This window comes from Giraffa tippelskirchi, chromosome 7 (assembly GCF_054371585.1).
Source record: "Giraffa tippelskirchi isolate mGirTip1 chromosome 7, T2T-mGirTip1v1.2.pri, whole genome shotgun sequence".
NCBI classification, from domain to species: Eukaryota; Metazoa; Chordata; class Mammalia; order Artiodactyla; family Giraffidae; genus Giraffa; species Giraffa tippelskirchi.
This window is the reverse complement of record NC_137281.1, coordinates 13,241,406-13,261,948: the sequence shown is the minus strand read 5'-3', so window position 1 is coordinate 13,261,948 and position 20,543 is coordinate 13,241,406. Positions and strand designations below refer to the sequence as shown.

General features: G+C 41.2%; 2 protein-coding genes across 9 annotated transcripts in view; one reads left to right on the top strand and one right to left on the bottom strand.

Moving 5' to 3' along the window:
• FCGBP (Fc gamma binding protein) overlaps positions 1-20,543 on the bottom strand; it is a 159,785-nt gene that overhangs the window by 77,505 nt on the left and 61,737 nt on the right. The window contains exons 5-9 of the mRNA XM_081516306.1: positions 16,163-16,363; positions 15,659-15,775; positions 13,017-13,118; positions 5,031-5,112; positions 956-1,144 (exon numbers count right to left, since the gene is read on the bottom strand). The gene's annotated coding sequence lies outside the window, so the exon portion shown is untranslated. The remainder of the gene's footprint in view (positions 1-955; positions 1,145-5,030; positions 5,113-13,016; positions 13,119-15,658; positions 15,776-16,162; positions 16,364-20,543) is intronic.
• LOC145515586 (uncharacterized) lies at positions 4,233-18,666 on the top strand. Of its 8 annotated transcripts, XM_081516318.1 has the most exons (8): positions 4,297-4,453; positions 4,948-4,990; positions 5,087-5,158; positions 9,083-9,170; positions 10,908-11,034; positions 13,064-13,159; positions 14,431-16,543; positions 18,439-18,666. In XM_081516318.1, the coding sequence occupies exons 4-8, from the start codon at positions 9,162-9,164 to the stop codon at positions 18,485-18,487; spliced, it is 2,394 nt and encodes a 797-aa protein (XP_081372444.1). In that variant the 5' UTR covers positions 4,297-4,453; positions 4,948-4,990; positions 5,087-5,158; positions 9,083-9,161; the 3' UTR covers positions 18,488-18,666. The 8 variants fall into 8 exon arrangements, with proteins under 8 accessions (XP_081372445.1, XP_081372444.1, XP_081372446.1 ...); XM_081516319.1 differs by lacking the exons at positions 4,948-4,990; positions 18,439-18,666 and having other exon boundaries at positions 4,233-4,453; positions 14,431-16,570; XM_081516320.1 differs by lacking the exons at positions 4,948-4,990; positions 9,083-9,170; positions 10,908-11,034; positions 18,439-18,666 and having other exon boundaries at positions 4,363-4,453; positions 14,431-16,570.

Here is a 20,543-nt window from a genome sequence, read left to right as displayed (position 1 = left end):
CACCGTTCATATTCAGTAGCAGCTAGTATCAAAACTGAGGAGTTTAGAAAAGCATATAATTTAGAAATAATGGAAGTAAATTTCAAAAGGATGAGAGGTCCTTGCCTCTTGGAAGTAGACAGGGAAATACAGGGTAAGTGTGCCATGGGAATGCTTTTTTTCCTAATACACTTTGTATTCAATATATACTTGACCTTTTTTTTTTTTTTGGCTGTGCCACACAGTAGGTAGGATCTTAGTTCCCCAACCAGGGATCGAACCCCTGCCCCTGCATTGGAAATGCGGTGTGTTAACCACTGGACCACCAGGGAAGTCCTATACTTGAATTAGGTTTGTTGTTTAGTTGCTAAGTCGTGTCCAACTCTTGGGACCCCATGGAGTGCAGCCTGCCAGGCTCTGTCCAAGGGATTTCCCAGGCAAGAAGACTGGAGTGGGTTGCCATTTCCTCCTCCAAGGGATCTTCCCTACCCAGGGATCCAACCTCACTTTAGCAGTTTCCTTCCTTTACTCTCCCTCCTTCAAGCGGACTTGTAAAATCCATTTTTTTTTTTTTGCATGGCTTTGTTATTGTTGTTAAGTACCTAATTTAAACGCAGGTGTGATCCCTGGGTCCTGTCACAAAGGCACAAAACACATTGTAAACGTCAGTGATAAAGGGCAAAGAGACTGGGGAAAAAACAAAGCCATGTACCCCAGAAATGACAGCAGACTAGTGTGAAGCTCTAATTGGTAAAAAAAGTAGTAGCCACTCACATTAGCTGGAAGAGGGGATATCTGGTATATTTTGAGGGTTGCCCAGCAACCCTCTATGCTTAGACAAAGTTATAAAGTGGCCTCCCATCATTATGGTCTGAGTGACCCTGATGCTGATGTTCTATGAGACTGCTTATGCCCAACTGGATAATGTAGCTCAGCTGTGAGCACTAGGCTATCTTTCAATACCACTGAGGCCTACCTGTAAGTGTCAGGCCAGTTCCTGGATGTCGGGGGCTCCTTTTTTTCTGTTCTCGGCTACATGTTACTGCATTAAGAAGGAAAAAGTAAGGCCAGTTTGCTGAACAGCCCAGACACGTGAACACATTGGAAGTGGAGTCTTGAAAGCAAATGTTTTCCTACTAAGGGAAACAGATCCCTTTGCTCTGCTCTGCAAAGACAGAAAGAAAAAACAAATACATGTAAACCTTTTTAATTGTTTTAATTATAATAATACACATAAAGGAGCCCAAAATATAAATGTATAATGCAACAACTTATTATAAATAGAACACTTGTATAACCATCATCCAAGGACCGGGTGGTAGGTTTCCACTGAAAAAGAAATTCTATAAAACTCTTTGCCCAGGAGCAGTAATGATCCATTTTGTGAATACCTCCGCAATTCCTACAACGGAGAGTGTACCCTGGCTTGATGGAGCAACAGTTCAGACAAATGTCGATCATTTCCCCAGGTTTCACGTATACCTATTCTTTTTTTTTTATTACTATTATTTGGCTGCATTGGGTCTTAGTTGCAGCACTCCAGATCTTCACTGCCTCACGCGGGATCTTTCATTTTGGAACACGGACTCTAGTTGTGGTACACAGGCTTAGTTGCTCCACAGCACAAAGGCTCTAAGTTCCCCGACCAGGGATCGAACCCACATCTCGCAATGCAAGACGGATTCTTAACCACTGGGCCACCAGGGAAGTCCTTCATGTATTCTTCAGTAACATTTCCTTTCAGTACAACCAGGATCAGCAAGCATACCTCAGGTGAGACTACAGTGCATGTGCTGCCAAGTTGCTAAAAAGGACTCGGTTGATCAAAAATGACTCTGTACCAATGCAGCAACATGACAAACGTCACCACTGTCTGCACAGACCAGAAGCCATGTCATGATGCCAGAGATCACACCACAGCCATCCCAGATGACTTAAAACAGTCTTCCATGTCAGCCTCACGGGGAGAAGAGGAGGAGGATGATGTATAAGAAAGAGCCTGAGATGGTGCTTAACATCCTAAAGACTGCATCTCTTTTTTTCTTAACTTATCCTCACAAATTATCCCAAAACATGACTTGGTCATTTTGCCTCTTTAGGTATGCGTATTGTCATGTCATAGGACAGGAGGCTCCAGCAGAATGCTCAGCACAGTGACTCCTCCTGCTGAAGCAGGGATATATCAGGCCAGGCAGATGCTGACCCCAGAGTCCTGCAAGGGAGAGCAGGCTTTCTCTCCAGAAGTAAGCCTGGTGCCCTCAGTGGTCCAGCACCTACTAATTTTTATATCAATCTGAGACAGGCCTGGGACCCTCTGCTTCAGTACTGCAATGCTTGCACCTGGTCATACCTCTCCTTGAGCTACAAAACACAAAGAAAGTATATGGGACTACATATAACTGTATGGCAAATGCTGGACCAAAAGATACAAAAAGACAACAACAAAAAAAAAACCCTGCCCCCCAAACCCCAAATGCCATTTCTAAAGAGCTGGAAGCAAAAGCAGGGTTACTGCACATGTGCCCCTGCACTCAACACCACCAGAGGGTGGGCAAACCACCTAAGCTACCCCTTCAGTCTGACCCCTGGACACACCCCTATCCTCACCCCATACAAGGAACGAGCTCACACCCACCCCTTGGGGAGCAAACAAGAAAACCTGTTATGCTCCCTACTGCAGCCCACGGGAGCCCCAGTAAAGCCTTGTCTGAATTTCCTGTCTGGCCTTTAGTCAATTTCTATTGATTGGGGAAGGCCAAGAACCATATAGATAATTGTGAGTTCAAACCATTACATCTAGTTTCAACCTACCATCTCAAGGTTCATTCTAGCCATCTCCTTTTCCATGTCTGAGGTGCCCTGCTGATAGGGAGAAACCTGGCTGCTCCCATTGCACTTGATACATTTACTTATTTGATCAGAATCCCAGCCCCAGTGCCTCAAGCCACTCCCTGCATGACCACTCTCCTCATCCTGCTCAGGCTCCTAGCCCATCTTACAGCTTTAGGACTGAATTGCTCAGAAAGGGAAGAGGAAGCACAGAATGTGTTACCCTCTGACTAATTGTGGGCTCACTATTCTATGGCACACTGCCTTCCCAAGCATAAAGTGAAATATTTTTTCAGTCCAAGATTCTCAAAAGTATCTGCCACAGACCCATAACATCACAGAAGAGTGGAAAGAATTCCTTCATATTAAAAAAAAATTACTATGATTTCCTTTTTTTTCTATGAAAAAGTTTATTCAATTCTATGTGTGTGTTAGTCACTCAGTCGGGTCCGACTCTTTGCGACCCCATGGACTGTAGCCAGCCAGGCTCCTCTGTCCATGGAGTTCTCCTGGCGAGAATATTGGAGTGGGTTGCCATGCCCTTCTCCAGGGGATCTTCCTGACCCAGGGATCCAACCCGGGTCTCCTGCATTGCAGGCGGATGCTTTACCTTCTAAGCTACTAGGGAAGCCCATTCTATTCTATACAAACAGGCAAAATTGTTTGACAGATAAATGACAAATCTTCAGCTCAAGTCGTGAAACACAGCTGATGCTGCAAGAAGATGCAACGTATTCTTTTTATAACAGATCTGTGGCTCATATGATCACACACGTGTACCAGTCACAAGGCCACTGGCACCCGTGATGTACCACACGCAGACAGATTCACAGACCTACCTCCACACAGCCTGACTTGCACCCGCAGCTCAACCACCCCCGTCACACAGCGACGCGCATACCCACCCCATCACACACATCACCCCAGTCACACTCCACAGTCACGGTGTCCACCGCGCCTCTCAGCTCACTGCTCAGTCACGAATCACACTCCAGGCCATGGACTCTTTCCAGTTAGGTGCTGCTTCAGCACACGCCGTCTGGCACCCAAAGAATTACACACACGCAGAAACAACTCATTCTCAGCCGAAGGCGCAGTCGGTCCCGCAACCCTCACAGTGGCAAACACACACACACACACACACGTACACACGCTCACGAGGCCGGGTACATAGGGACACACGCCTGTGAACCACGCGCCGGGACTACCTCGAGGGAAGAATCTGACAGAATCCGCCTCCCACGCGCTCGGCCTCAGGGCGGCACCAAGGACGCACTCGGCTGTCAAGACTCTGGACTCTATTGTCTGGAGGTCTGTCGAGGCTCGCACAGCCGGGACTGCTCCCGGCTGAGTTCTGTCAGCGCACCGCGCGAGTACGCGGGTACCAGAGTCCGGGACATGAGCCGCCCCGTCCGAGCGTGCCTGCGCCTGCGCACTCAGAGCCCAAGCCCACCGGCTACCGGCCGTGGACTACATTTCCCAGAAGGCCCAGGGGGAGGGTGTAAACTTCTACCCCGAGGGCTCCCAGCAGTGCCTTCGGGGTTGCCCAGCCACCGCAGTCAGTTTGTCGAAGCCAGGCGAGAAGTTGGTGCTAGGCGAGACGGAGCAGGATTTGTCCAGGGTGGGGATGGAGATGCCGCCCAAAGTGAGGAGCCCAGGGAGCCTTTTCTGCCTGCAGCCTCAGGCCTGTGCGGGCAGGAGGAGAGGAGGAAAGGGATTGTGTGACTGTGTGTGTGTGTGTGTGTGTGTGTGCGTGCGTGTGTGGTGTGCGCGCGTGTGTGTGCACAGGACCAAGTCAGGCCTCCTGTCGGTGGGTGCGGTTGTCAGTCTGATACTGGTGCTTGGTTCAGTGATGAGTATGACTGATCCACGCTCTTGTTGCCTTCCCCTCCCTCCCCTCTCAGCCCTAGTGTGTCTGCACAGAGCTATGCCCCCAAGAGAAAAGTCCAAGATTGAACCCCAGGATGAAGGTTCCCAGCAAGAAAGCACAGTCCTGGGCTTGGGATGGGGCTTTTAGAGATAAAAGTGTCTCTGAGACAGACCCCTGGGAGGAAATGGTGAGAGGGGTCCTTACTTGGAGGCAGTGTGGGTGCTGCTGCATTTTTCAGAACCTCAGCATCCCCTTACCTCTGATCCTAGGAATCCGCTATCATGTCAAAGACAGGCTCCCATCTGGTCACAGGTGTGAGGTAGAGCTGATGTGGCCCTGGAGGGGACATTACCTGTCTGGCTGTGCTCTAAGAAAGGCTTGGTGTCTCATGATTTCCTTCTTCTCCAGTCCTGCCGGTCTTCACAAGAAGGATCCTGAAGAGAAAAGAAAAAATTTTCCCCATCTGAAAGTACAGATCAGGTGAGCTTCTACTTTCTCTTTGTTTGTAAATGCATTTTTGTTTTTAGTACATAGAAACGTTTGCTTTTCTTTTCCTGAAATGTCAGTGGCCTGTTCTAGGCCTTCCTTCCCAATAAATGAGGGGCCATGCAGATGGGTCCCCCTCTCATTCACTTTTTGTGATAGTAAATATATATCCTGGAGTCTAAAGTTACAGCTTTGCTTAATAAAGCAAATGAGATGAATATTTAACTGGAATCATATCACTGCTCTCCTGCAGAACCTCAGTTTAAAAGTGAGACAAGATCAGAGGTGGTCTGATTGGTGTCAGTGACATGGGCATCTGCTTTTTAAGGTGTTTAGGAGCAGCAACATGAGTGAAAGTCATGGAAAATCTGTGTCTTCATGCATAGGATTTTTTCCAGGGAATCGATGGGTTGAGATTTGCTTATAAAGAGTTTGTCAAAAGAAAAAAAAATGTGCATATGAGTAAAGTAATAATTCATTGTGATGAACAATAATACTCAAATTTTAAATTTTATATGAATGTCATTTACTATTATTGGGATTCAGAGATATTTTACAAGGGTTATATCCAAAGTGATATTTCAATTGATTATTCAGTGGAGAAAGGGGAAACAAACCAAACACTGTCTGTCTGCTTTGCCCACATTTTCTTATTTAGTCTGCAGATGCCCCTCACCTGATATGTTCATTCAGAGGAGAATTTTGTCTGTGAAAAGGTATTATTGTATTGAAGAAGAATGTTCAAGAGTTGTTAGCCTTTATTTATAATGGTCATACTGATTCCCTTACTATTCCCACACATGTGAAACAGATTTGATTCCAAGATTTTCAAATATTTATAACTGGATATAGATTTGTTGTATACTTAATATTATGGAATTGATGCTCATTTTTTTCAAAAAGTTATTCAGTTGTATTACCTGGGACTTGTAAAAAACAAAGTTAAAATAGCCCTGGCATCAATGATTAATATTTTGGGGAGATTTATTTTAGCAAATTCTTTTTTCTGTGAACCTGTATGTGTGTGTGTGTGCACATATGTGTACAGAATAGAAACTGTTCTAACTGAACATTCAAAGGACACAGATTCCACAACTCTTATTTGGAAAAAGTAATTCTTCCAAACCAGAGGTTTCTTATATCTCCATGAATGTAGAAAGAAGATGAACATGTCAGTGAAGCTTCATAAACCTTTCAAGTATTTATACCTCCAAATTTAGTATTATATAAATCAACTATGAATAATTATTATGGCACAATTTATCAAATAAGATAGCCTTTCAGGATTAAACTTTTTTAGGTTGCTTTTGGGACTTTGCTTCTGGTCCAGTGGCTAAGACTCCATGCTCTCAATGCAGGGAGGCCAGGTTCGATCCCTGGTCAGGGAACTAGATCCCACATGGCACAACTAAGACCCAGCACAGCCTAAATAAATAAATATAAAAAAAATTAAGTTGCTTTAACAGGACACAGTAATAACCTCTCCAGTCCAAGTATCTTTAAATGCAAACAACATTTTGGAAGACAGGTTTATAATAGTAGAAAACAGAATAAAATGGTAATAACTATAAATATGAATGTAAATCTTTACAGAGGACAGGAGAGTAAGATTTAACCTCTTATTTAATTCTCCATTTAATGCCTTATTAGGTTCTCTTTATCAGCTTTATGTTGAAGAATGGTGTCTGTTCTTTTGTAGCAGCAAGGACGAGGAGAGATCTGCTTAGCACTTTCAAGCCTTGCCTCTAAAATATGTAAAATATCATTATAAAAAAAGGGGACATGAGACTCAAATTTTACTATAAAAACAGAAAGTAGAAAATAATTTCATAACAATACCATCAAACTTTTATTTAGAAATTACATGTCACTAAATGCTATCTATGTAATACCCTGATCTTCATGACAATTGTAGGAGATTGGTACTGTTCTTATCCCTAGTTTATCAATAAACTAACTGAGAAGTTGGAAGCTGTCAGATTAGGACTTACATTCTGAAAGTCAACGACAGAGTCTGTGTTATGAATGACATTATAATCTCTCCCTTAGTTTTACATACTTTTTTTTTTCCGGCTGCACCACTCAGCTTGCAGGATCTTAGATCCCCCACCAGGTATTGAACCTAGGCCCTAAGCGGTGAAAGCACAGAGCCCTAACCACTGGACACCCAGAGAATGCCCCATACTTGTTTAATTTGCCTGTATCAGTCAGTAATTCATCATGAATATCCTTCTCCAACATTAAATATGGACCAGTATAATCGGTATTAATAGGGGCCTTAGTGTGCCATCCAAACTGACCATAATTTTAATGGATAACAAACAAGGACCCAGTGTATAGCACATAGAACTCTACTCAATGTTATATGGCAGCCTGGATGGGAGGGGGTTTGGGAGAGAAGGAATACATGTATATGTATGGCTGAATCCCTTCACTGTTCACCTGAAACTATTATAACAGTGTTCATCAGCTATACCCCAAAACAAAATAAAAAGTTCAAAGGGGGGAAAAACTGTCCATAATTTATTCAGCCTGTTGCCTCCTGTAGCTATTTGTTTTCCTAACAGTTGGTTATTCTAAGTTGTTATATGATAAACATCTTGCACATGTATCTTAGTGTGCTAAGAAAAACTGCCTAAAAATGGAATTGTGGTTGAATAACAGACATTAGGGCTCACAGTATGCTGAATCTTCTGATAGTAGTTAGAGGAATACAAGCATTGAAACGTAGTCACTATCCTTAAGTTTCTTATAATACGGCAAATAATATAAAATCAAAATAGACACAATAAGCATGAGATAGGAGGTAATAAGGGCTTCCCTGGTGGCTCAGTGGTAAAGAATCTGCCTGCAGTGCAGAAGATGCAAGTTCGATCCCTGGGTTGGGAAGATCCCCGGGAGAAGGAAATGGCAACCCATTCCAGTATTCTTGCCTGGGAAGTTCCATGAACAGAGGAGCCTGGTGGGCTACAGTCCACGAGGTCGAAAAAGAGTTGGACACAACAGAGCGACTAGACAACAACAAAGAGGTAATAAAGCTACTAGAGATACTCAGGTCACATTTCTTGGGAGTTCCTGGAAAGCAGATAGTATTTCTCTAGCAACCTCTGTCAGCTTTTGACCAGTTTATTCTGAGTTTAGGGGAACTCTGTGATGAAAAATGAAATTTAGGCTGTATGGTTCATACCAGCTCTGTCCAGTAGAACTTTCTGCAAAGATGGATATGTTCTATATTTACATTCTCCAGTATGGTAGCTACTAACCACATGAGGCTCTCGAGCACTCAAAATGTGGCTGATGCAGCTGAGGCAGTGAACTTTTCATTTTACTTAAATTTGATTTAAATAGCCATATGTGGCTCTTGTATTGGATAGCACAACTTCACATCTTACAGTTTTGCTTCTAATGATGTTAGATTCAAAGTGAGACTAATGGGTCAGATACAGATCAACATCGTCAGAAATTTGGGTGGACTGGAGACCCTTTCTTTCTTTAGCTGCACCGGGTCTTAGTTGCTACGTGTGGGATCTTCCATCTTTATTGCGGCGTGTGGGATCTTTAGTTGCAGTATGTGGGATCTAGTTCAATGGCCAGGGGTTGAACCCTGGCCCCCTGCATTGGGAGCTCAGAGTCTTAGCCTCTGGACCACCAGGGAAGTCCCTGGAGACCCTTCTGCAGGAGGGCCTGGTCTGGCTTCGTGCAGGAAGCCCCTGCTTTGTATTCAGACTTGGGCAGGTTGTTCCCTGTGGTATAGGGAAGGTTTGGCTTCATTTAGGCTCCCTCTTTTCTCTTCTGATTTGTATGTGGGGTATTATGGGGATAGAAATACAAAGAAGGCAAAACAGGTCATATTAACTAAGTCATTTTGGGATTCCTTTGAGACACAGCTGGTCTCAGAGTCTCTTATTCCTCCCCCAGTCCTGGCTTCTCTGGATGCTGTGCTTTTCAAGTGGAGGAACCCCAAAGAGGACTACCAAGTTCTTGCAGTTCTATAACCATGGCCCATGTAAGTTCACGTTTCTCCTCCTTGAGATGTTGTGGTTTTTTAATTCATGTGATCACGTTTATGATCCTGAAACTTCCTTCCTGAGACAGCACTATTGCTCAAGTTGCCCTCAATCACTCTGATCTCAGTGAAGGATGGAGCCACACAACTTAGTGGCCTTCTTCTTTCCCCCTCGTTTCTCTCTCTGGTGTTCACCTATTTCATCATCTCTCCAAGGACTCAGTCTCTCTCAGGACCATTGATGGAGCAGTGATGGGTGAAGTTGCTTGAGGAAAATCCTTGAACTTCTCTCGTTAGAGTCATGATTCCATGACACAGAGATGATGGTCCATTAGACTCCACAGACCTGAGTGTTTCAGGTTGATAAGATGGAATTTAGTGTTGATTTTTTTACATATGATGAGATCTCATATTGTAAGAGGTTTATAGGACTAGGTTGGAGTGTGATTGAAGCCTGCATGTCAGAATCTCAAGGGACTGTCCAAGGGGTCCCCAGAGGGATAAATAACAGGACAGAAGTCAGTTTTGTGCTTGAGGAGGGTGTGCGGGTCTCTAGTGACATCAGTGTCATTGTGGATCATCCTACATCAGCATCCTTCAGCTTAGGATCCAAATAAGTGTTCCTGATGGATGGTGGTGGTAGCAGGTGGGAAGACCCTCCCAGATCCCTAATGGGGAATGAAGAAAGGCTAAAGGGACTGGGCTTTAGAAAGAAACACTAGGGCTTCCCTTGTGGCTCAGCTGGTAAAGAATCAGCCTGCAATGTGGGAGACCTAGGTTTGATCCCTGGGTTGGGAAGGTCCCCTGGAAAAGGGAAAGGCTACCCACTCCAGTATTTTGGCCTGGAGAATTCCATGGACTGTATAGTCCATGGGGTCACAAAGAGTCAAACACAACTGAGCAACTTTCACTTTTCACTTTCAAAGGGACTGGAGAAGACCTAAGACATTTTGTCCAACCTAAATGCCTAAAAGTGACAGAAGGATTAGTCCGATATATCCACAAGATGGATGAATAGCCAGCCAGTAAATAAAAGAATTTGTCATCTGTTATGACAAGGGAAAATGCTTATGACATTATCTTGCACAATAATGAACCTGAATATTGATTAAATCAAATATCTGCCGCTGTGCTGTGCTCAGTCATGGCTGACTCTTTGCAACCCTGTGGACTGTAGCCTGCCAGGTTCCTCTGTCCATGGGATTTTCCAGGCAAGAATACTGCGAGTAGGTTGCCCATTCCTCCTCCAAAGGATCTTCCTGACCCAGGGATCAAACTTGTGTCTTGGCAGGCAGATTCATTACCAACTGCGCCAAATTAAATGTCAATAAAGTCCTATTTTCTTAGAGATTTTGGAGTATCTGGGGGAAAAACAATTCATTACTTATTTTTTCTTTAAATTTTTTGAAAGGAAAACAGAACGTAACTCACATTGATTCACAACTTAAACTATTCACATGATAGGCAGTGTGCTTATTTATATGATTTTGTTTCACTGGAAAACTTCATTCATTCATTACATGATATACAGGACATTCTATTTGTAACAACTGTATTCTTCAAAAGTATATAGGCACTCCATTTTACAAATTACTGATTTTCTTTTTCTTCCATACATGTCACGGGCTTGATACCATCTTAACTGCTTTCTATATTGCCTCTTTCCTGCAAAGCAGTTTTCCCCTTTTGAAAATACAGTTAAAACATTGTTTATAATACATGGGTCTGTCATTTCAGATGTCCTTGTCATTCAGGGATGTGGCCATAGACCTCTCCCAGGAAGAGTGGGAGTTCCTGGACCCTCTTCAGAGGGCCTTGTACAGGGATGTGATGTTGGAGAACTATAGCAACCTGGTCTCATTGGGTAAGGATATCTGCACAAATAATTGACAATCTGCCTTCTGGAATACCAGTTTTCTCCACTGTTGAATTTCAGAGCTCTGTTTTAAGATACCAGCTGAATAGCTTTCCCCTATTTTGAAAGAATGGTTTGAGTATTATTGGGTTGGAAATGGGCACTTGGTTAAGTGCCATCTTCTCCATCCTTCAGTGACCTTCACTCTTTCCTCTGGCCCTTCCTACAGTTGCCTGTTATTCTACATTATTTCTAGGTTTGAGTCCTGTAATATTTTCAGAGAAGCCAGGTGTCATATAATGTGCATGCTCAGAATTCCTGGAGCTGTTCTGTGTTCAGGTCTGACCTACCTGTAGAGAGATTAGCTAGTCTCAGGGTTTTGTGTTTTTGTGATCATCAGAAGAGCCTCTACAGTTTTTATAGTGGTGGATGGGTTAACAATATTCATTTACTTTTTTTTTGGTTGTGCCACTTGGCATGCAGGATCTTAGTTCCCCATCCAGGGATCAAACACACACCCCCTGCAGTGAAAGCAGAGTCCTAACCACTGAGTCGTCAGGGAAGTCCCCAATAATATTCATTTAAAATTGAAATAAACACATCCCATCCTAGAAGAGACATATTCTCTCTAACCTACTTTGTGGCTGAAAGTTCTAGTCTGTGAATCTTACATTTTCTATTGAAAGAATTCTGAGGAAGAACTTGGAAGTATTTTTGAAGACAGTATTTTTCTTTGGGGCTTCCCAGGTGACTCAGTGGTAGAGAATCCTTCTGCCAGTGCAGGAGACATGGGTTTGATCCCTGATGGGGAAGATCCACTGGAGAAAGAAATGGCTGCTGCTGCTGCTAAGTCACTTCAGTCGTGTCCGACTCTGTGTGACCCCACAGACGGCAGCCCACCAGGCTCCACCGTCCCTGGGATTCTCCAGGCAAGAATACTGGAGTGGGTTGCCGTTTCCTTCTCCAGTGCATGAAAGGGAAAAGTGAAAGTGAAATCGCTCAGTCGTCCAACTCTTAGCGACCCCATGGACTGTAGCCTACCAGGCTCCTCCATCCATGGGATTTTCCAGGCAAGAGTACTGGAGTGGGGTGCCATTTCCTTCTCCAAAGAAATGGAAACCCACACTAATATTCTTGACTGGAAAATCCCATGGACAGAGGAGCCTGGCAGGCTGTAGTCCATGGGGTCACAAAAGAGTCAGAGATGACTTAATGACTAAACAGTAACAAGAAAATTTTCTTTTACTAAAATAAGAACAACAACAAAAATAATACTCCATGCTAGGCATCCTTGCAAGCTCTTATATATATTAATTCATTTAATCCTCACAAGAGTCCTGTAAGGTAATAATAGCCCCATTTACACTGATAAAAGCATAACATGTGGAAGGAGTAACAGCTGGTGAGTGACAGAGTATTTGAACCCTGACCATAGGGCTCCAGAATCTGTGTCCTCAATGCCTTTCTGTACTGCCTTTAAAAGCAGAACAGACCTTCTCCCTCCCCTATTTGGCCTCTTTAGTCCTATGACCATGGATCCATCTAAATGTGAATATTCTTCAATAGCCTTTTCCATTTTATCAAATGCTATTTTGACCTATAGGACTTTCCAGGTGGCGCAGTGCTAAAGAATCCACCTGCAGGTGCAGGAGGCATAAGAGATGTGGATTTGATCCGTGGGTCGGGAAGATCCCCTGGAGTAGGAAATGGCAACCCACTCTGGCATTCTTGCCTAGAAAATTCCACAGACAGAGGAGCCTGGGGGCTACAGTCCATAGGGTCACAAAGAGTCAGACAGGACTGAGCGTGCACGCACGTGCGCGCGCGCACACACACACACACACACACACACACACACACACACACACACACACACACACACACACACACACACACACACACACACACACACACACACACACACACACACATTTTGACCTAGAGTTTAATATAAATGTAACCAAGTCTAAATTAAGTCATTTTGAACTTACGGTTTTTGTTTGTTGTAAGTCATGTGGCATTTCTTTCTTGTGAGCAGGATGTTCCACTCCTAAGCCAGACATGATTACTTTACTGGAGCAAGAGAAAGAGCCCTGGATGATAATGAGAGAAGGAACAGGAAGTTGGTTCACAGGTGAGTGATGGCAGATCAGCCAAGGGGGATGCCATCACACCCACTGGGTCAGGGAGACACATGGCCCTGAGATGAAGGCTCCTTTCAAAGGCCCAAGGCCCAGGGGGAAAGGCCTGATTTTTGGGAAAACATTAAAATCCCCTCAACATGAGCTCCCAAAGGCACTTCATCTTTACCCTTTTTTGTCATGCTCCTTATTTCACTTCTCTTCTATTTCCCTCCCATTTCAAAGAGGGAACTGCCTTCTTTTTTCCCCATTGACAACCATTTTATCTATGTTTCCAAGTCCTCTTCTATATTTACACTTCTTTTCTCCATTGCATAAAATTATTTTATATATATTTCCAACTTACTTGAAAGCAAGACTGTGCCCAAGTTTAAGTACTATTGATAAAGATTCCTACATGTTGTAGTAAAGAAGATGACCTGTACAGAGAAGCAAGGCAATATGGTGGTGATATGTTTTTATCTGTTGTAATTTGTCTGAATTTTATTCTAAGAGATTAAAGAGAAACCTTTGGGGAAAAAATTATGTACAGATTCTCAAAGTGATCTGCATCAGAATCATCTGATAAAAAAGATTAAAAATAAAGACATTCAGAAGTTGTTCCTATAGATTTTCATTCCTTTGTTTGGGTTGTTGCCCAAAAAGCAGTATATGTAAGGAACTCCGCTACATTCATCCTAAGTAGGGGGACCACTGACTTAATTTGTTCATCTAATCACTTATTTTACCCTCTTTTAGCATCACATCATTTTCTGAAGCCTTTTGCCTTCTTTCAAATTTCATTACAACAATTTAGAGTTTTCTAAATCAGGATCCAGCAGACAAACAGCTCACCATCTGCTTTTTAATGGCTCACAGGCTAAAACTGGTTTTTACATTTTTAGTGGTTGAAAAAAAATCAGAAGAAGAATATTTTGTGAAACATAAAAATTTTACAAAATTCAAATTTCTGTGTCCATATACCATATGTGGTTTACAACATAGCTACACTTATTCAATTATATACTGTCTAAGGCTCCCTTTGAGCTTATAACAGCTGAGCTGCATAATTGTCACAAAGACCATATGTCCTATAAAGGCTAAAATTTTTACTATCTGGCTCTTTGCAGAAAAAGTTTGCCGACCTCTGCTCTAAAACTCAACTTCTAATCTGTGTTATTCTTAGTTTGTCTTTTATTTTGACTATAAGATACAATCCCTTATTCTACCCCTAACATAGAAAAGTCACATCACAGCATTTGTTTCCTTCTTTTTTTCCCTCCAGATTTGGAGTCTAAGTATTTCACCAAGAAGTTATTTCCAGAAAAGGATATTTGTGGAATATATTTGTTTCAGTTGCAGACAGTGGATGAAAGTCAAACTTATATCCATGAGGACACCATTTTCAGAAATGATTTGCAGTGTAAACATGAGTTTGAGAGACAAGAAGGACATCAAATGAGATGTGCTAGTCAAATGATAATCCAAAAACGTGTAGCTCTTCCTCTACATGAGAAAATTCATGCTATAGAGAAATCATATGAATGTAAGGAATGTAGGAAGGCTTTTAGACAACAGTCATACCTTATTCAACATCTAAAAATTCATACTGGTGAGAGACCCTATAAATGCAAGGAATGTGGGAAAGCCTTTTGTCGTGTTGGGGACCTTAGAGTACATCAGACGATTCATGCTGGGGAGAGACCCCATGAATGTAACAATTGTGGGAAGACCTTTAGGCTTCATTATCACCTTACTGAACATCAGAGAATACATTCTGGTGTGAAACCCTATGAGTGCAAAGAATGTGGGAAGGCCTTTAGTCATGTTCGAGACCTTAGAGTACATCAGACAATTCATGCTGGGGAGAGACCTTATGAATGTAAGGAATGTGGGAAAGCCTTTAGACTTCATTATCAGCTTACTGAACATCAAAGAATTCATACTGGTGAGAGGCCTTATGAATGTAAAATTTGTGGAAAGACCTTTAGGGTACAACGACATATTAGTCAACATCAGAAAATTCATACTGGTGTAAAACCCTATAAATGTAATGACTGTGGGAAGGCCTTCAGTCATGGCTCATACCTAGTTCAACATCAGAAAATTCATACTGGTGACAAATCCTATGAATGTAAAGACTGTGGTAAGTCCTTTAGTTTTCATGCAGAACTTACTCGACATCATAGAATTCATACTGGTGAGAAACCCTACGAATGTAAAGAATGTGGGAAAACCTTTCGTCTCCAAACAGAACAGACTCGGCATTGTAGAATTCATACTGGAGAGAAGCCCTATGAATGTAAGGACTGTGGGAAGGCCTTTATTTGTGGCTATCAGCTGACTTTACATCTGAGGGTTCATACTGGTGAGATTCCCTATGAATGTAAGGAGTGTGGGAAAACCTTCAGTAGTCACTACCATCTTACTCAACATTACAGAATTCATACTGGTGAGAAACCCTACGGATGTAAAGAATGTGGGAAGGCCTTTCGCCTTCAAGCAGAACTTACCAGACATCACAGAATTCATACTTGTGAAAAACCCTATGAATGCAAGGAGTGTGGGAAGGCCTTTATTCGTAGCAGTCAACTTATTTCACACCAGCGAATTCACACCAATGAGAACACCTATGAGTGCAAAGAATGTGGAAAGATTTTCAGTCGCCGCTACAATCTTACTCAACATTATAAAATTCATACTGGTGAAAAACCCTATGTATGTAAAGAATGTGGAAAGGCCTTTCGCTTTCAAACAGAACTCACTCAGCATCACAGAATTCATACTGGTGAAAAGCCCTATAAATGTCAGGAATGTGGGAAAGCCTTTATCCGTAGCAATCATCTTACTCAACATCAGAGAATTCATACTGGTGAGAAACCTTATGAATGTAACGAATGTGGGAAGACCTTTAGTCGGCACTATCATCTTACTCAGCATCACAGAATCCACACTGGGGAGAAACCCTACATATGCGACAAATGTGGGAATGCTTTTATTTGTAGTTATCAACTTACCTTACATCAAAGAATTCACACTGGCGAGATTCCATATGAATGTAAGGCATGTGGAAAGACCTTTAGTCGCCGGTATCATCTTACTCAACATTTTAGACTTCATACTGGTGAGAAACCTTATGGGTGTAAAGAATGTGGGGGTGCCTTCCGTCTTCAAGCAGAACTTACTCGACATCACACACTTCATACCGGTGAAAAACCCTATAAATGTAAAGAATGTGGGAAAGCCTTCAGTGTTAAATCAGAACTTACACGACATCACAGAATTCATTCTGGTGAGAAACCATATAAATGTAAAGAATGTGGGAAGGCTTTTATTCGTAGTGATCAACTCACTTTACATCAGAGAAATCACAGTAATGAGGAATCCCTACGCATAATGTAAAGAGGATATTGATTGGTTGCTAAGTTGTGTCTGACTCTTTTGTGACCCCATGGACTAGCCTGCCAGGCTCCTCTGTCCATGGGATTTCCCAGGTAAGAATACTGGAGTGGGTTGCCATTTCCTCTCCAGGGGATCTTCCTGACCCACGACTCCTACATTGCAGGTGGATTCTTTGCCATCTGAGCCACCAGGGAAGCCCCTATAGAGGATACAGTGGCCTTTAGAAAATGCCTTTTACAACAACAGAGAATTCATAATTAAGAAAAAATTTACTTGTTAGGGAACATGTGGTAATCCCCTTTGCTTCATGCTTAAAAGTTAACAGAAATAGTTTTATACTATATATGTTGATTTAAAGAGCTGAAAAAATTAAAGCATCACCCAGTCTTGGTTAACTTTAGAGAATGATACTGCTGCAGTGCATCTCAAACCAAGATGAAGGATACCAACTCCCCACAAAAATTGTTGTTCACCAGTACTTTTAACAGGCACAATGAAATTGCGTTACCAGATAAATGAAACGGAAAGAAAAACAAACATACAAATGAAAGCCCCCAATTTATTTTACTGCTTTTAAAAAAACATTTTTGGTCATGCTGGGTCTTCATTGTTGCATGAGGACTTTCTCTAGTTGTAGCGAGAGGGAGCTACTCTTTCTGGTTTTGGTGCGTGGGCTTCTCATTGCAGTGACTTCTCTTCTTACAGAGCATGGGCTCTAAAGCACAGGCTCAGTAGTTGTGGCACATAGGCTTAGTTATCCCACAGCATGTGGAATCTTCCTGGACCAGGATTGGACCCATGTACCCTGCATTGGCCCATGGATTCTTAACTGCTAGACCACCAGGGAAGTTCCCCCAATTTTTTGTTATTGGATTTAACAGACATAAATTGGCTCTGTCATCTTTCTGTGAATAACTCTAAATGTTTGCTTTCAGTGTCTGTGACTTAACTCATTGCAGACCAGGAGCAAACAATCTGCAGACCAGCATCAGGACATGAACCACAATACAGAATTACAACAGAAAATAATTATGTTAATGTGACAGATGTGGGAGAAAACTTAAGCCATGGCAAATTTTTACTAGAGTTCTCATAATTCCACCGCTGCCTGTATGGTATTGGCAAGGCACTCTTTCCCTCTGTGCCTGTTTTAAAGTGGTGATTATAGTACCTACCTAATAATACTTTTCTAAGGATGAAATGTTAATTTTAAGAGACCTTCAAAAGAGAATGTGTTCAATAATTATTACTTTCAGTGATATTAGTAAATTCATGTGAGAGGAAGACCCTATGAATATAAGGAATTTTTTTAAACTGTCCACTATCTTTCATTTTGTTTACTTAATTAATTATGGATAAAGTCTAGTAAAATAAGCTTTCACTTCTAAGATTAAGAAGTCATTTCCAAAAACTAATAAGAGAAAGAAATCTCTAGAGTTGATAAATGTGGAGATTATGAGAGAAAGCTTTTGAAGAATCTGGGAGGGCTGTTAACGCTTTTTCTTTTGTAATCCATAAAGCAGATGTGTTACTGTCTGCTTTTTCTGCTCCAAATTCATGATAAATTAGAAACCAACAATGAAAAGGCCACTGTCTATTTGGAAAAATAAAAGAAGAATGCAATGAATAATATAATGGCCTCTCTAGAATCAATGATTGTTAATATGTTCTCTTATTTGGTTTGCTTTGTATAATTTTTGACATTTTTTACTGTAGCATCTGAGTATAAATATAGACATTAGACATCATGGGGCTTCCCTGGTGGCTCAGACAGTTAAGAACCTTCCTGCAATGCAGGAGATCCAGATTCGATCTCTGGGTTGGGAAGATCCCTTGGAGAAGGGAATTGCAACCCACTCCAGTATTCTTGCCAGGAGAATTCCATGGACAGAGGAGCCTGGTGGGTCACAATCCACATGGTCATAAAGAGTCGAACATGACTGAGCGAATAAACATGCGTACATAGCCATCATAACATTTCACCTCTCTATATATCATGCAACTCCTAAGAAAAAAGACTGCCTCCTACTCAATCACTATGTAACTTCACACTGAAGGAGATTAACAGTAGTACCGTATCTGTAATATTACAGATAGATAACCAGTGCCTTAACCCAACATATCTAAAAGAATGTCTCTGGGAGTGGTAGTATTTAATAGTACTGGGGAAATGTTCTGTGGTCACTTCTGAACGTCTAAATAATAAATCCCTTCTAAGAAAAAAATGCTCAGTATCATACAATCAAAGGACTTGAGAGGCCTACAATAAAGAAAATTTGCTTAGCTTTGTTTATCCTATTGTATCTTAACCTTTACTAAGGAAGTCTCATTCACAACACCTAGTATCTTCAGGATGTGAACCCACACTGAATCTGCTGCCATAACTGAAGAAGAGTGACCTTCAAGATGGACAGTCCAGATAACCATGGCAAGTAGTTGCCTATGTTGAGAAAGGAAATGTGTAGTGTGTTTCTCTGTTGCTTATATCTTCCTCTGCAGTCAACTGCTTGTGCTTTAAATGTAGGGCTGATACTTTCTACAAAATTAAACACTTATATGATCTAGTTTTTTATATGAACATACCATGATGTATTTAAACCTCTTATTTTTTAGTGTTCAGGTTTAACAATTTTTCAGTTTCAGATATATCCTTGTCTGTGACCACTGGTTTGTGTGAACTGGAATTTCTTTAATTGTACACATGGAAAAGTAGAACTGCTCATACATTATATATTCTTTCAGTTATGTTAGATATTGCTAAATTGATCATAGGTTAAATACACTTCCAATTCTACTAGATATTGCCAAGTTGTTCTCTTAGACTCCTATTGAATTGAGTTTTCCTACAGCTTCATATTAGGTATAAGTTTTACTAACTATTTTGATAAATTTCAATTTCAGTTGAGCATCTTTTCAAATGTGTTTCTTGGCCAATCATTATTTCTTTACTTTGAATTTCCTGTTCTTGACTTTCTCCATTATTGTTGTTCTGTTGTTTGTTTTCTAATAGGCTTGAATGGTATTCTGGATACTTCATTTGCAATTATTTTCTCCTATCTTAAATATAGCATTAGTTATCTATCTACTGAACACTCATTCTATTTTTATGAGACAGATTTCTAAGTTATAAATTGTATAATCTGTATAATAATAAATTTTATTTTCTAATATTTATACTTATTACTTTATTTACTTTTCTTCTTGTGATAGACTCTTCAGAACAAAGTTGAATATTATGGTAACAGTAGTCATCAATTTCTCTGAATTTAGAAATGTCCCAGTATTTAATCATTTAATATAATGTTCACTCTATTTGGAGATAAATTCTCCTTGTTGCCTCTAAATAATTTCCCTACTTTGTTTGCTAGTGACTGCTGAATTTTGTCCAAGACCGTTTTGTTATCTATTGATAAAATCTTATGTTTTTCACCTTAAATTTATTGATGTATTGATTTGTTTCTATTTGTTTCTTGATGTAAGTTTATTGGTGCATTGATTTGTTTTTATTTAAAATTCAATTTTAAACAATTCTTGTTATATACTGTGATTGTTGTCATATTGCTGAAGTTCATTTGGTAATATATTATTTAGAATATTTCCATCTATAATCATATGTGAGGCAGTATTATAGTTTTCTTTTTCTTTGATAAAATTTTAGATTTGTAATTAACTGTTCTTTAAAAACTATAAAATCTGTCTATAAAATTAATGAATTTTTATATATTGACTATATATTTGATATCCTTGCTATAAATTCAGTTAGCTCTAGAAGGTTTTTTTTTTTTCAATAAACTCAGTTCAGTTCAGTTTGGTTGCTCAGTCATGTCCAACTCTCCATGACCCCATGGACTACAGCACATCAAGCCTCCCTGTCCATCACCAACTCCCAGAGCCTACTTAAACTCATGTCCATCGTGTCGGTGATGCCATCCAACCATCTCATCTTCTGTCATCCCCTTCTCCTCCCGCCTTTAATCTTTCCTAGCATCAGGGTCT